This window comes from Mobula birostris, chromosome 8, assembly GCF_030028105.1.
Source record: "Mobula birostris isolate sMobBir1 chromosome 8, sMobBir1.hap1, whole genome shotgun sequence".
NCBI lineage: Eukaryota > Metazoa > Chordata > Chondrichthyes > Myliobatiformes > Myliobatidae > Mobula > Mobula birostris.
Genome location: NC_092377.1, coordinates 90,382,650 through 90,399,249, shown reverse-complemented (window position 1 = coordinate 90,399,249; position 16,600 = coordinate 90,382,650). Strand labels below are relative to the sequence as shown.

At 44.8% G+C, this 16,600-nt stretch overlaps 1 protein-coding gene across 1 annotated transcript in view; it reads left to right on the top strand.

Annotated features, from left to right (window-relative positions):
• The first annotated feature begins 851 nt into the window (after positions 1–851).
• The window catches only part of LOC140201472 (pleckstrin homology domain-containing family G member 1-like), a 66,110-nt gene continuing 50,361 nt past the window's right edge, over positions 852–16,600 (top strand). Inside the window, exon 1 of the mRNA XM_072265637.1 lies at positions 852–1,386. Coding sequence (XP_072121738.1) covers positions 952–1,386 — 435 coding nt within the window. The 5' untranslated portion in view covers positions 852–951. The remainder of the gene's footprint in view (positions 1,387–16,600) is intronic.

Genomic DNA, 16,600 nt, shown 5'->3' with positions numbered 1-16,600 from the left:
CCCATGCCGGGATCTTGTCTAGGTCTCAGTGCCTCACACAGAGGCTGCTTTATTTGTTGAGTACAATTCAGATTGCTGGCTTGTTCTCCCTCAGATTCCTATGAACCTCAGTTTTACAAGGGGACCTCTCAATACCACACTTGGTCAAATAATTCTGTAGCCCTGAGCAGCAACTCCCTCCTCACCTGGATTTAAATCCACGTTTGGAGCAAGGCTGTGATGAAGAACATAGTCCTGATGAAACCTAATCTGCTTGTTGAAAGTGATGATTAAGGCAACTTTCATCACTTGGACTGGCAGTGGATGGGGTAATAATGAACCAAACTGGTTTTGTCCTGCTTTTTGTGAGCGAGGCATATCTGGGCAATTTTCTGTTTTGTCAGGTGGATGTTGGCATGGCAGTTGTTTGGACAGCTTAGCCAGAGGCACAGCTGGTTCTTCAGCGCTGTCGCTGGACCTGGAGATGAACTACTGGCCTTTTGCTGCGTCCGGTCACCTGATAATAGACAAAGTTAATCAGAAGTTATTGAAAACTAACTTCTGTAATGGGTCGCTCTCGGAAGAAGCCATGGTGACTCATTTCTGCCTGAATGTGATGTGAGAACTTTTCCACTGATTGCTAATAATTGTCTGCCACATGCAACATAAGCCCTTAATTTTGTTACTAATAGATGTAGATTTTAAGTTGTCTCAAACATGATTTATTGGCTGGCCCTAAGCACATGGTGAACTGTTTGAATTAAGTGGTGCAGATCTGAAATTTGCTTTGCCTTCATTCTGAATAATAGTAGTTGACTTCTTTAATTATTCAGCAAACGTTATGATCTTTCCTTTCTTTTTGCTCTTGCAGATGAGTATCATGTGTTCCCAGATATCCTCCTGTCTGTTCGAGAGACTCCCTCCCAAAGAGCAACCTTGACTGGATCCAGAGATAATAGACACTACAGGGGAATGAGAAACATGGATTCCTATGATCACGACCGTCCCATCAGCTACAGTTCCACATCCTCTTCTGCCTCCTCCAGGGATAGCCGCTGTTCCTTGAGCAGTGGAATGACTCTGGTCTCCAATAGCCACTTGGGTCCTGCCGGCCAGGAGAAGGAAGCTGGGGCCATCAGGTTGGAGTTGATTCCGACAAGGCAATTATCTGGGGAGGAGCTGCACGGAAGGAGCAAGCTGGGTTGTGCAAATTCTGGAGAGGTCGTAGAGAAGAGAATGGCATTTGGTGGGATTAAGAGAGTTGACTCCAGGGTGACCAGCAAGATCCGTGCCACCTCGCCAGGGCCAGCATCTGGAAGTTCCAAGCTCCTTTACGTAGATAGAGTAGTGCAGGAAATCCTGGAGACAGAGCGGGCCTATGTTCAAGATCTACAGAGCATTGTGAAGGTATTTAACTATTCGGTGAATACAAATGGAAATATGTTGAACAGTTCCAGTTCTTCCCTGGCTGATTGCAGTCAATGGTTGTTGTCATCCATGCACTTGTATCCCAAAATACACTGTCATTAGTGCTGTTCTCCTTATCATTATTAAGCCTCTGTTAACTCACACAGTTGACTCAGCTGAGGATGCAGCTGCTGCTGGCTCTCTAATTTTAAGCATGAGCAATAAACTGTAAACGGAGGAAGATTGGTCTGATGGTTGCTGGGCTGTGGGAGTTTACAGATGGGGAGAGATTTCAGTAAAGTGGTGAGAATATTGGTAATTTTGTCCATTTGTTGAATTTCCCCATTGCCTTGATGAGAGTACCTTCTGTTTCTCTCCCCCATGATAATCTTGTAGGCGAAGTAATAGCTGAACAGTCAGTACCATTACGTAGTTCTGATGCTGCTGTTTCATGCTCCTACTAGCATGCTCTTCCTTGTCCAATCCGCAAATTGCCCCAAAGCATTTTGGTGCCAGTATTTGAAGTTCAGTTATGGTTGGGTAATTCAGCAGCAATTTGTGCATTGCAAGGCCTGAGTGAAAATCAGTTAATTTCAGGTCTACTATTGATTGGGATTTTGGATCTGGTTTAAGACGGCGCTCCCAAAGATGTGCAGCAGCTTAGTTGTGGTTTGAAAACAAATGAATTTGACTCAAAAGGATATTATTAACACTTTTTTGAAGTAAATTATGGTAAGCTATCACCGCAAACAATAAAGGGGCAAGTGAGGGCAAAGCGAAGTCGAGTGATGTGTGCTACAAAATCAATGCACTTAGAGTTGGAGCCGTGCTGGTTGGAGTGGACAATTCGGAGGGGAGAAGATGGGATGGGAGGAGTTCAGATGCCTGCCCAGCTCACCTGGGTATAAGGGTGGATTGCTCTTTGCATCGAGCTGAATTAGAGAGATTGAGAATGGCTTCTTCAGCAGCAAAATCCAGGTCCAAAGTGAATCGCTGGGCTCAAGTTTTAGACCTGGAGTGATTAGCCGCAGCAAGGCCCGGGTCCTAATACGAGGTACAATATGCTGTTGGACAATCTAAATGCCAGCCAGATAGACTGGAAAGGCAGTGTGTCAAGAGTAGGGTAAGATTAGATTGGTCTAAGTGCCAAGCTGATTTGGAGAGGTCGAGAACAGCTCCTTCAGTAGTGAAATCTAGACCCCAAGCAGTTCACCATGGTGGGGCCTGGTTCCTAGTGTGAGGTTTGGACAATTTATACACCAGCCCAGATAGCCTGGAGATTTGTCTCTCTGTGATGTAAAAGCTGTGAGAATGCCTCCAGCTGCTGTGCTTTGTGTCTGCAAACTATGTGGCGACTTGCCCCGCTAATATGATGAACTGAATACCAAGGCTTTGGGCAGTCGTGGTTGGCCTTTTTAAAAAAAATTGGGTTCTTTTGGGTTCCACGCTTTGCGACTGCCTGTTAAGCAAACAAATCTTAAGGTTGTCTAATTTATACATTTGTTGATGACAAATTCACTTTGAATCTTGAATGGCCCTCCTTGCAAGTTTGAAATAGTGAGTGCCTATTTTAGAGAACAAATGAGACATCAGCTTAACGTTCCGTCCAAAATGCAAAACCTCAAAAAATGCAGCTGTTCCTCAGTACAGTCCATGTCTAAGCCTGGATAAGTGCCTAACTCTCTGGATGGAATGTCTCTGAGACACTGGGTCAAGTCTCTGGATGGAATGTTCCTGACACACTAGGTCAAGTTTCTGGAGGGAATGTCCTTGACACACTAGGTCATGTCTCTGGAGGGAATGTCCTTGACACACTGGGTCAAGTCTCTGGGGGGAATGTCCTTGATGCACTAGGTCAAGTCTCTGGAGGGAATGTCCTTGAGACTCTGGATCAAGTCTCTGGGGGGAATGTCCCTGATGCACTAGGTCAAGTCTCTGGAGGGAATGTCCCTGAGACACTAGGTCAAGTCTCTGGAGGGAATGTCCCTGTGACACTGGGTCAAGTCTCTGGAGGGAATGTCTCTGAGACTCTGGGTCAAGCCTCTGGAGGGAATGTCCCTGAGACACTGGGTCAAGTCTCTGGAGGGAATGTCCCTGAGACTCTGGATCAAGTCTCTGGAGGGAATGTCCCTGAGACACTAGGTCATGTCTCTGGAGGGAATGTCTCTGTGAGACCAGGTCAATTCACAGCACAAACTCACAAAATTAATCTCATATGCAATGCAAGTGGTTTCCTGATATCAAATTCACTGGAGTTGCCATTCTAGTGAAATGCAGTCGGTAATTGTGTCATGACCTGGTACATTTAACTCCCTTGTGATAGCTTCAAGTAGAATTAACTGTGATCAGTGTTGAAGTGAAAAATTGCCAGCCTGATTCTCATAGTACAATTTCCAGAATCCCATCAGGAACCCAAAGGGCTTTTATTTTGGTGCTGAATTGATTATTAATCAGACTTTGGGCTGGTAGAACATGCTTTTGAAATGGGAACTTGGTAATTGAGGCTTTGATGCAAGACAAATGATGCAAAGTGTTTTCTAATTCCATGAGCATCTTGTGACTTCTGGTGTCCTATCCCATACACTGCTCTTTCCCCACTCCATAGTAATACTGGGCATGCTGCATCCCTCACTGCTAATTTGGGATTCAGTTCTGTTTGCAGGACTATCACATTACTGAGAAGGCGAGCACAGATCCACCGAACTGAGCTCAATTTCTGCGGCAACGTTCACTCCCTCCTCCTCTCCCTCCTCCTCTCCCTCCTTTCCTTCCCCTGCCTCCCAGTAAAAGGATGGTCAGATTCACAGATATTTTTTGGGGGGGTAGTTAAAAGCACGGCAACTTATTGATTTTAATTTGTCAGGCTATGTCTTTCTGAGGAACCTTGTCATGTTTTTGCTTGGTCTTCATATTGTGGCTGCAGTTCGTAAAGGTAACATAAGCAGTCACTTGGGTAAAGTTTTGTTTGGGGTCAGATGCTTCCAAAGAGCCCTTCCCTGAGCATGTCTTGTTTTGATAGTTGTGTACAGCACAGCAAGTTGTGCAGGACAGTGAACTGACCAATAATTCATTTCTTCTTGAGCAATTGACCTTGTTGAAGAATGGAAGAACTGGTTATGGGTGGGGAGTTCTTGATGCAGTAACTTCAGTTGTGTGCTGCTTGGCATCATGTTATCAAGAGTCATTGTCTTGTGGATTGAATTGATGTGAATTGTACACTGTGTTGAATTATCTCAAAAGCAGCTTGTGGCATACTAGATGGCTATTGTTTCTGCTGGTTGTCTGAAAGAAGGTCATGTGGATCTGTTCCCTTTCACGTGCCATCTTCAAGTACTCATAAGCTTGCCTGTGCTGTGGTGGCATTCTTGTTGAATTGAAAACTCTTGGATTCAAATCTGACCACAGACACTTGGGACAAACGTTAAGCTTGATGATCCATTATAGGTGACAGAAGGGAGTACACTTAAGTCAATCCTACATACTAGGGAGTGCTGTAAGAACTCAAGCCAGTCCTAATAAAAGCTGTAAGTGGATAGTAAAAGCTCTTTCAAGTATGTTTTTAAAAAAAGAGATGAGAGTGGATATAGGACTGCTTCAGAATGAGGCCAGAGAAATAATAACCGGGGGCCAAGGAGCTGGCCGATGAACTAGATGAGTGTTTTGCATCAGTCTTCACCTTGGAAGGCACTAACAGTGTGGCAGATGTTGAAGGGTATGAGGGAAGAGAAGTGAGTGCAGTTACTATTACGAGGGAGAAGGTGATCAAAAAGCTGAAAGACATAAGGGTACATAAGTCACCTGGACCAGTTGAACTGCACCCCCGGGTTCTGAAAGAGGTAGCAGTGGAGATTATGGAGGCATTAGTAATGATCTTTCAAAAGCCATTAGACTCTGGCATGGTGCCAGAGGACTGGAAAATTGCAAATATCAATCCACACTTTAAGAAAACAGGAAGGCAGCAGAAAGGAAATTATAGAGCATTTAGCCAGACCTCAGTGGTTGGGAAGATGTTCGAGTCAATTGTTAAGGACGAGGTGATGGAGTACTTGGTGACATAGGACAAGATAGGACAAAGTCAGCATTGTTTCCTTAAATCTTCCCTGATGAACCTGTTGGAAGTCTTTGAGGAGATACATGTAGAGAGAATGCGGTAGGTGTCGTATTTGGACTTTCAGAAGGCCTTTAACAAGGTACTACACATGAGGCTGTTTACCAAGTTAAGAGTCCATGGTATTACAGGAAAGTTACTGACATGGTTAGAGCATTAGTTGGTTGGTAGGAGGCAACATGTGGGATTAAAAGGATCCCTTTCTGGTTGACTGTCGGTGTCTAGTGGTGTTCCTAAGGGGTCGGTGTTGGGACCACTTCTTTTTATGCTGTATATAAGTAATTTAGATGATGGAATAGATGGCTTTGTTGCTAAGTTTGCCAATGATGCAAAGATTGGTGGAGGGGCAGGTAGTGTTGAGGAAACAGGTAGGGTGCAGAAGGATGTAGATTAAGAGAATGGGCAAGAGAGTGGCAAATGAAATGAGTGTTGGGAAATGCATGGTCATGCACTTTGTTAGTAGAAATAAATGTGTAGACTATTTTCTAAGTGGGGAGAAAATCTAAAAATCTGAGATGCAAAGGGACTTGGGAGTCCTTGTGTAGAACACCCTAAGGGTTAACTTGCAGGTTGAGTCGGTGGTGAGGAAGGCAAATACCATTTTAGCATTCATTTCAAGAGGTTTAGAATACAAGAGCGAGGATATGATGTTAAGGCTTTATAAGACACTGGAGAGGCCTCACCTTGAGTATTGTGACCAGTTTTGGGCTCCTCATCTAAGATGAGATGTGCTGGCATTTGAGAGGATTCAGAGGTGGTTCAGAAGAATGATTCCGGGAATGAGAGGGTTATCATACAAGGAACGTTTGATAGCTCTGGGTCTGTACTCGCTGGAACTTAGAAAGATAAGGGGGGATTAGATTGAAACCTTTTGAATGTTGAAAGGCCTAGACAGAGTAAAGGTGGAAAGGATGTTTCCCATGGTGGGGGAGTCTAGGACAAGAGGGCACAGCCTCAGGGTAGTGGGGCTTCCATCTAAAACAGAGATGCGGAGACATTTCTTTAGCAAGAGGGTGGTAAACATGGAAGTTTTTACCTCTGGAATTTATTACCTCAGGCCAGGTTGCTGAGTGTGTTTAAGGCAGAGCTTGATAGGTTCTTGACTGGACACGGCATTAAGGCTGCCCTATTCTTTCAGAATATTGAATTGCTATCCTTCAATCAGTAACCCGCTACATAATCCATATGGTTCCCAGGCAGATATTTTGGTAATTCTCTGAAGGTAGTGAATCTCTGGAATTCTCTGAATGGTGCAGACCAGATCATAAGATCTATTTTAAGATAGCAGTTAATAAATATTTGAAAGATCGACATTTTTTTGGGGGGGGGGGTTGCAGCAAGATGAGCTGAACAGATCTGCAATGATCCTATTGAATGGCAAAAACGAGGAATTCTGCAGATGTTGGAAATTCAAGCACACACATCAAAGTTGCTGGTGAATGCAGCAGGCCAGGCAGCATCTCTAGGAAGAGGTACAGTCGATGTTTCAGTCCGAGACCCTTCGTCAGGACTAACTGAAGGAAGAGCTAGTAAGAGATTTGAAAATGGGAGGGGGAGATCCAAAATGATAGGAGAAGACAGGAGGGGGAGGGATGGAGCTAAGAGCTGGACAGGTGATTGGCAAAAGGGATATGAGAGGATCGTGGGACAGGAGGCCCAGGGAGAAGGAAAAGGGGGAGGAGGGGGAAAAAAACCCAGAGGATGGGCAAGGGATATAGTCAGAGGGAGAAAAAGGAGAGAGAGAGAGAGAGAAAGAATGTGTGTATATAAATAACGGATGGGGTACGAGGGGGAGGTGGGGCATTAGCGGAAGTTTGAGAAGTCAATGTTCATGCCATCAGGTTGGAGGCTACCCAGATGGAATATAAGGTGTTGTTCCTCCAACCTGAGTGTGGCTTCACCTTTACAGTAGAGGAGGCCACGGATAGACATGTCAGAATGGGAATGGGATGTGGAATTAAAATGTGTGGCCACTGGGAGATCCTGCTTTCTCTGGCGGACAGAGCGTAGGTGTTCAGCAAAGCGGTCTCCCAGTCTGCGTCGGGTCTTGCCAATATATAGAAGGCCAAATCGGGAGCACCGGACGCAGTATATCACCCCAGCCGACTCACAGGTGAAGTGTCGCCTCACCTGGAAGGACTGTCTAGGGCTCTGAATGGTGGTAAGGGAGGAAGTGTAAGGGCATGTGTAGCAGTTGTTCCGCTTACAAGGATAAGTGCCAGGAGGGAGGTGAGTGGGGAGGGATGGGGAGGACGAATGGACAAGGGAGTCGTGTAGGGAGCAATCCCTGCGGAAAGCAGAGGTGGGGGAGGGAAAGATGTGCTTAGTGGTGGGATCCCATTGGAGGTGGCGGAAGTTACGGAGAATAATATGTTGGACCCGGAGGCTGGTGGGGTGGTAGGTGAGGACCAAGGGAACCCTATTCCTAGTGGGGTGGCGGGAGGATGGAGTGAGAGCAGATGTGCGTGAAATGGGGGAGATGCGTTTGAGAGCAGAGTTGATAGTGGAGGAAGGGAAGCCCCTTTCTTTAAAAAAGGAGGACATTTCCCTCGTCCTGGAATGAAAAGCCTCATCCTGAGAGCACATGCGGCGGAGACAGAGGAATTGCAAGAAGGGGATGGCATTTTTGCAAGAGACAGGGTGAGAAGAGGAATAGTCCAGATAGCTGAGAGAGTCAGTAGGCTTATAGTAGACATCAGTAGATAAGCTGTCTCCAGAAATAGAGACAGAAAGATCCAGAAAGGGGAGGGAGGTGTCGGAAATGGACCAGGTAAACTTGAGGGCAGGGTGAAAGTTGGAGGCAAAGTTAATGAAGTCAACAAGCTCAGCATGCGTGCAGGAAGCAGCACCAATGCAGTCGTCGATGTAGCGAAAGAAAAGTGGGGGACAGATACCAGAACAGATTTGGAACATAGATTGTCCCACAAAGCCAACAAAAAGACAGGCATAGCTAGGACCCATACGGGTGCCCATGGCTACACCTTTAGTTTGGAGGAAGTGGGAGGAGCCAAAGGAGAAATTATTAAGAGTAAGGACTAATTCCGCTAGACGGAGCAGAGTGGTGGTAGAGGGGAACTGATTAGGTCTGGAATCCAAAAAGTAGCGAAGAGCTTTGAGGCCTTCCTGATGGGGGATAGAAGTATATAGGGACTGGACATCCATGGTGAAAATAAAGCGGTGGGGGCCAGGGAACTTAAAATCATTGAAAAGTTTAAGCGCGTGAGAAGTGTCACAAACATAGGTAGGAAGGGATTGAACAAGGGGGGATAAAACCGTGTCGAGGTATGCAGAATGGCAGTCAGGTTTGAGGGGTTGAGAGGCCTTACTCCTATTCTCTTGTTTTTGTATTCTTGTCTAACTTTTTGTGGGAAAGTCATTGAGGAGGCTTCATGCTTACAAAATACTCTGCAGATGCTGGGGTCAAAGCAACACTCACAACACACTGGAGGAGCTCAGCAGGTCGGGCAGCATCCGTGGAAACGATCAGTCGACGTTTCGGGCTGGAATCCTTCATCAGGACTGTAGAGGGAAGGGGCAGAGGCCCTATAAGGAAGGTGGGGGGAGGGTGGGAAGGAGAAGGCTGGTAGGTGCCAGGTGAAAAACCAATAAGGGGAAAGATAATGGGGTGGGGGAGGGGAAGCAGGGAGGGGATAGGCAGCTGGGGGAGGGGGCAGAGTGAAACATCCCAGTTTCACTCCGCCCTTTCCCCCAGCTGCCTATCACCTCCCTCATGGTTCCGCCTCCTTTGACAACCCATTGTGTTTTCCCCTATTCGTTCTTCACCTTTCCTGCCTATCACCTCCCTGCCTCCCCTCCCCCACCCCTTTATATTTCCCCTTACTGGTTTTTCACCTGGCACCTACCAGCCTTCTCCTTCCCACCCTCCCCCCACCTTCTTTATAGGGCCTCTGCCCCTTCCCTCTACAGTCCTGACGAAGGGTTCCGGCCCGAAACGTTGACTGATCATTTCCACAGATGCTGTCCGACCTGCTGAGTTCCTCCAGCGTGTTGTGCGTGTTGCTTTATGCTTAATTCTGGGAATCTAATGTGATTCTTCTCATAGGTATTGCAGCATCCAAAAGTGGCAGGGGGAATCTGCAGGTACTGTAAATCTAACACAAAAACAGTGGTGCTAGCCAGCCTACTAAGCACATTGTGTTTTAAAATTTCATCTTGGGTGGGGAAGGTAGCGGTATTAACGAATTGCAGTTTATCTGAGAGCATCCTCTGATGGGTAGCTTTGGTTTGGCCTTTCTCCAACAAACCCATTGTGTGTTGGGAAGCTGTGCTGTGATGAAGAGAGCAGAAGATGAGTTTACAGATAAGGGTTGAACTTGAAGAGATGTAACCTCAGTGGGCAAAGTGAATAAAACCAAGGAAGGGAGAAGTGAAGTACTTGAAAGATAATGGTTCATTCACTGGTGTTGCTGGCAAAGTGATCTTGCTGTAACTTGAGTCAGTGCAGGCTGTGAAGATGCACCCAGGCTGCTATCGGGTAGGAAATTCCAGAATTCCATGAAGAAATGGCAATATATTTGAGTTGACATATTACGCAATAAAAATTAAAAATATTGGGAATAAAATGCTCAGCCGCTGAACTGGAAGCAGTATTAACATCTTGAGTTGATAATATTTTCATCACAGCTGGATGAAGTTAAATAACATATCACTGTTTGCTTGTCTTTGCTTGGTCTGTCTCCAACTTCTCTTTTGACTTCTAACTCAATTCTGGGAATAAGTGCGCGACCAATATGCATCCCACCAATTCCCTATGGATCTTCACTTCCCAACCGACCACCTGTGAGAATTCTGTTCTAGTTTCTTTTGCTTGCCTGCTGAAATGATGACAGTTCCTATGTTACTGCTGCTGGCATTCCTCTTATAATGCAGCTCATTCTTGTTTCCAGCATACTCCATTTCTCCACACCTCCATCTAACCAGACTTATGCTCAACTTGCCATTGTCCTCCATTTCCAGCACCAACTTGGGAAAACATCACCCCCTCTGAGCATCTTGAAGGGACTGTTTTCCTCTGACATCTAGGTTGCAGTTTAATCATTATGAATATCCTTCCTGATGCCAGTGCACCTTCCCATACACACAAATTGATGTAGTAACTGCCACCTTCAGCCCTTCCTTTGCATTTTCCAAGTCCTTAATGCTTTAGAATGTTGGAACTTTGGTCTCCTCCCTCCCTGTTGTACAATGTGGTTTATTTGTGCAGTCCAGTTTAAGTTTGTTTTGTTTGATCTCCTCTCATACTAATTAAAGGCTTCACAGACCACCTTTTGTCTAATCTGGCAGGCTGTCCAGCGAGTCTCATGTAACTGGATTCTTAAGTTCTCCATCTTGGCCCGCTCAGATCTCTTGGTCCCCTGACTCCTCTGATGGACAGGTTTAACCCCAGCTCAAGGGATACCTTCAGTTCATCATCTCTGAAACTGTTGAGCTTTTACTGAGATTGGAAGCCTCAAAGCACAATGATTCTTCTTTCCCCATTCAAAGAAGTATGCTGTCTGATTTCCACTCTTTTATTGCATTGTGCTATCTCAATCCAGCCTTCCACCCTGTTGTAAGTATTCCCTTGGTGTTGTTTATTCGCCTTGCCCGTGAGCCCATCCCAACCCTGCGTTTTAGTCCTCTTCACATCTCTCGATTTCCTTTCCCAGATCTGGAGAGTAAATATTGACAAAATATTAGCCCAGATCTGTATGATTATTATTTAGGATTTGTAGCATTTGACTTGTGCTTTTAGGATGGTGTTTACATAGGAGGGAAGCTTTGATGTTTTGGTCCCTTTAAATTGAAGGCAGACTAAGTCACTCAACTACTTCTGGGATCACTGAGTCTTCTTCTCATGGTTGTTTGAAGAAATTAAATCTACAGCAAAACCTCTTCATTACTTGGACATTTAGCATCCTGGTACTTGACTGGCAGGTTTTCAGGATTATTGGATGTTAATTCAGTCGTTCAGATGCCATATGGTAGTACAATAAGCTATCCAGTGAACCCAGTAAGTTGAAAGGGGATGCAGGAAAAGGGACCAGGTGAGCCAGGTGCTAATTCATTTCCTTAAAAGAGGAGGAGGAGAAGATGGTGGCGCGATGCAGCGCGCGTGGCCTCTCCGCTGAATGAAATCTGTAATCTGTCAAGTAGGGTGCACAATTCTGATTTGATGGAGACAGACGTGAGAGTACGGAGGAACATCTGGAGAAACTTCTGAAATGCCTGCTTCGCTGCCGCTGCTACTGTATGGTAACCGGAATCTCTGGAGCAGAAGGCCCCGAATCCTCGGCTTTGCTTGTTTCAGCGGCCAGGGCTAGGTCGAAGGTGCTCGGCAGAGGATGGCGCTCGGGAGGCTGTATTGGAGAGGCTGGTCGGAGGCTCGAAGTTTTCGGATGGACGGACTCAGTGTCGGCTGGGGTTGGCTGCTTCCAAGGCATCGGCAGTTGTTGGTGCCTTGGACGTTTACGGCAGGGAATTTCTCCCTTTTGCCGCCTGCTATCGGGGACTCGGGAGTCGATCGGGACTTGAGACTTTTTTTTACTGTGCCCATGGTCTGTTCTTTATCAAATTATGTTATTGTTTTGCACTGCGGTAACTATATGTTATAATTACGTAGTTCTGTCAGTCTTAGTCTTTGGTTTGTCCTGTTTTCTGTGATATCACTCTGGAGGAACATTGTATCATTTCTTAATGCATGTATGCATTTTTAAATGACAATAAAAGAGGACTGAGTGTTCTCATAATCTAAATCTGAATGGTAGGCTGTTGGATTTGTTCTGTATATTCTTTGGTGCTTGAAGGGTGATATTAAAGCATTACGTGTGGGAGCATGACAGAGTAGATGAATTCACAAGTCTGGTAGCACGTGTGGAGGGAAATAAACTGTTGCTTATTCTCCACCATAGAAGCTGCCTAACTTGCTGAGTTCCTCTGGCGTTTTGCATATGTTGCTCGAGATTTCCAGCATCTGCAGAATCTCCTGCGTTTTTGACTGTTTCCACTGATTGAAGCATCTTGAAAATTGGATGTTTTTACAGTGTAAGGGGTAGTCATTTTAAATTGAGGTACATAAGAGTTTCCTGCAGAGGGTGGCAGGTCTCTAGCCCAGAGGATTATGGAGGTTATCAGTGAAGCAGATGAGGGCTATTGGGAGCTGGCACTACAGGCCTGGGACAGATCTGCCATGATCATGTTGAATGGCAAGGGAGGCTTGAGAGGCTACTGCTGCTGTTTTCTTATTCCATGCTATTGGTCTTCTAGATGGTAGGATTATTGAACAATCCTTTTTAGGTAGCTGTGTGGTGCATCAGTGATAAAATGGATGGAATGCAGATCAAATCAATGGCTTATTTGATTGTGTTCATGGCTAATGGCCAGTATTTCTTACATAGAAACATAGAAAATAGGTGCAGGAGTAGGCCATTCGTCCCTTCGAGCCTGCACCGCCATTTATTATGATCATGGCTGATCATCCAACTCAGAACCCTGCACCAGCCTTCCCTCCATACCCCCTGATCCCCGTAGTCACAACGGCCATATCTAACTCCCTCTTAAGTATAGCCAATGAACTGGCCTCAACTGTTTCCTGTGGCAGAGAATTCCACAGATTCACCACTCTCTGTGTGAAGAAGTTTTTCCTAATCTCGGTCCTAAAAGGCTTCCCCTTTATCCTCAAACTGTGACCCCTCATTCTGGACTTCCCCAACATCGGGAACAATCTTCCTGCATCTAGCCTGTCCAATCCCTTTAGGATTTTATACGCTTCAATCAGATCCCCCCTCAATCTTCTAAATTCCAACGAGTACAAACCTAGTTCATCCAGTCTTTCTTCATATGAAAGTCCTGCCATCCCAGGAATCAATCTGCTGAACCTTCTTTGTACTCCCTCTATGGCAAGGATGTCTTTCCTCAGATTAGGGGACCAAAACTGCACACAATACTCCAGGTGTGGTCTCACCAAGGCCTTGTACAACTGCAGTAGTACCTCCCTGCTCCTGTACTCGAATCCTCTCGCTATAAATGCCAGCATACCATTTGCCTTTTTCACCGCCTGCTGTACCTGCATGCCTACTTTCAATGACTGGTGTATAATGACACCCAGGTCTCGTTGCACCTCCCCTTTTCCTAATCGGCCACCATTCAGATAATAATCTGTTTTCCTATTTTTGCCACCAAAGTGGATAACTTCACATTTATCCACATTAAATTGCATCTGCCATGAATTTGCCTACTCACCCAACCTATCCAAGTCACCCTGCATCCTCTTAGCATCCTCCTCACAGCTAACACTGCCACACAGCTTCGTGTCATCCGCAAACTTGGAGATGCTGCATTTAATTCCCTCATCCAAATCATTAATATATATTGTAAACAACTGGGGTCCCAGCACTGAGCCTTGCGGTACCCCACTAGTCACTGCCTGCCATTTTCAAAAGGTCCCGTTTATTCCCACTCTTTGCTTCCTGTCTGCTAACCAATTCTCTATCCACATCAATACCTTACCCCCAATACCGTGTGCTTTAAGTTTTGCACACTAATCTCCTGTGTGGGACCTTGTCAAAAGCCTTTTGAAAATCCAAATATACCACATCCACTGGTTCTCCCCTATCCACTCTACTAGTTACATCCTCAAAAAATTCTATGAGATTCGTCAGACATGATTTTCCTTTCACAAATCCATGCTGACTTTGTCCAATGATTTCACTGCTTTCCAAATGAGCTGTTATCACATCTTTGATAACTGACTCCAGCAGTTTCCCCACCACCGACGTTAGGCTAACCGGTCTATAATTCCCCGGTTTCTCTCTCCCTCCTTTTTTAAAAAGTGGGGTTACATTAGCCACCCTCCAATCCTCAGGAACTAGTCCAGAATCTAACGAGTTTTGAAAAATTATCACTAATGCATCCACTATTTCTTGGGCTACTTCCTTAAGCACTCTGGGATGCAGACCATCTGGCCCTGGGGATTTATCTGCCTATTTAATCCCTTCAATTTACATAACACCACTTCCCTACTAACATGTATTTCACTCAGTTCCTCCATCTCACTGGACCCTCTGTCCCCTACTATTTCTGGAAGATTATTTATGTCCTCCTTAGTGAAGACAGAACCAAACTAATTATTCAATTGGTCTGCCATGTCCTTGCTCCCCATAATCAATTCACCTGTTTCTGTCTGTAGGGGACCTACATTTGTCTTTACCAGTCTTTTCCTTTTCACACATCTGTAAAAGCTTTTACAGTCAGTTTTTATGTTCCCTGCCAGTTTTCTCTCATAATCTTTTTTCCCCTTCCTAATTAAGCCTATCTTCTATGACTTGTAGATGGTAGAAAGACTCTGGAGAGACTAGAAGTGCATCACTTCAGAATATGCAACCTCCTAAAAGCTAATGCAGCCATGACGTTGCGTCTGCAAGCGCGGAGAGATATATTCATAGTTAAATTCTTATAACCAAGTCCATGATATTCAGAAATCCTGATCGTTTGGCGTCTAACTTGCTCATCAGTCTAGGGTGTGAGTGGGTGTTGTTAGATGTGGACCGTGGGGTGTGTGCGCATCCAGATCTGGTTTGGGAATGTGGAAAGCTTTGCATTCAGAGCCAAATTCCTGATAACTTGTACGTTTTGGCTTGTTTGGACGATGATCTGTTTGACACTCTTTAAATGTTCCAAGTTTACTGAAAAATTTATTATATCATGATGTACTATGATATAATAAATATGTAGAATATGTAGAGGTATTAACAAGAAATGTCCCGGAGCCTGGATCACCTGCAGGTCCAGTAATACCCTGTCCTGAGGGTGCCAAATTATCAGAATTTTACTGTATTTTGAAAGAAACATTGTTTCAACATTCGAGCGATTTGAGTTGCATTCTTGCTGCACGCAGGTGAGCCTGGAGTGATTTAGAGGTGTGTTTGTTTCTTGCATTGGTATGAACACACATTTTATATTTTGGTTACTGACGTTTTGTGGTTTGTTCCTCAAATAAAAATAAGGGCATTGTTTTCATTCGCTAATTCTTTCCATTATACACCACAAAATGTTAGTGGATCCCTTGAGACCCGCAACTGTTAGCGATGTTAAAGCATCCTTGATTAAAATCTGAAAATTCTAATTTAATGGTTAACTGTTCTTCCCTCTGGGTCTATACAACAGGACTTTGAAGCAAATTCTGAATTTCTTGGGGAATCATATGCAGTGCTAACCTGCCTTTCTTTTGGTCTGAACAATGAATTGTCTCTGAGTAGCAGGTTGAACCCTATCTAGTCTAAGATGCTATGTACGTCTTGGCACGTAGATTCATAACTAGATGCCAACAATGTGGTTTGGAGCTAAAAGTCCTCCATTTTGTCACCACTGATCAATTTAGAAAATGAACTTGCCTTGTATAATCTAAAATGGAGGTGGTCATTTGATCCATACCTCTGCTAGTTACTGCAATGGTTTTTTATAACTTGTTGAATGTACTCTGACTATCCTTTATTTGAAACTGTATCCACTATTTGTAACTCTCTGAAGTTAATGCTCTGGGTTTCTCCCACTCTCTTACCTAATTAGAACTTTCCCACCTCTAGCTCTTCGAATGTAGTGGCTGCTGTTTACTGACCACCTTGTCACCGAGAATTTGCTCTGTCTATGCTATCACAGCCATCATTGATGGAGAAAGGATCAGAGATCCCGTCTCTTCCCTTTGACAATTACCAAATTGAAATCAGCTGAAGTCCTTGACTTCCATCATTCTTATTTCCTCCCAGCAGGTTACTCAGTGTGAGCTCTCTTGCTTGATTTGCGTTGATTACACGCAGTGGTTGGCAAATCTCTACCATGATTAACAGCGTCTTGCTGTCTAGAAGGTTTGCTAAAGCCATCACGTTGCGTGTGAAGCTGATGGACTACCAGCTTAAGTAATTCAAATAAGGCCAACTGTTACGTGTCCAGCTTACAAAATGAGCAAAGTTGGATATTAGGTAATGTTCACATAATTTTTGATCCAACTTTCTTGGCATAAAAGGGAGGGCCAACACTGCAGCACTTGTAATACCCCAGGCAGTGATCCAAGCTTGTAACAGACACAGCACACCTGTATTAGTGCTTAAT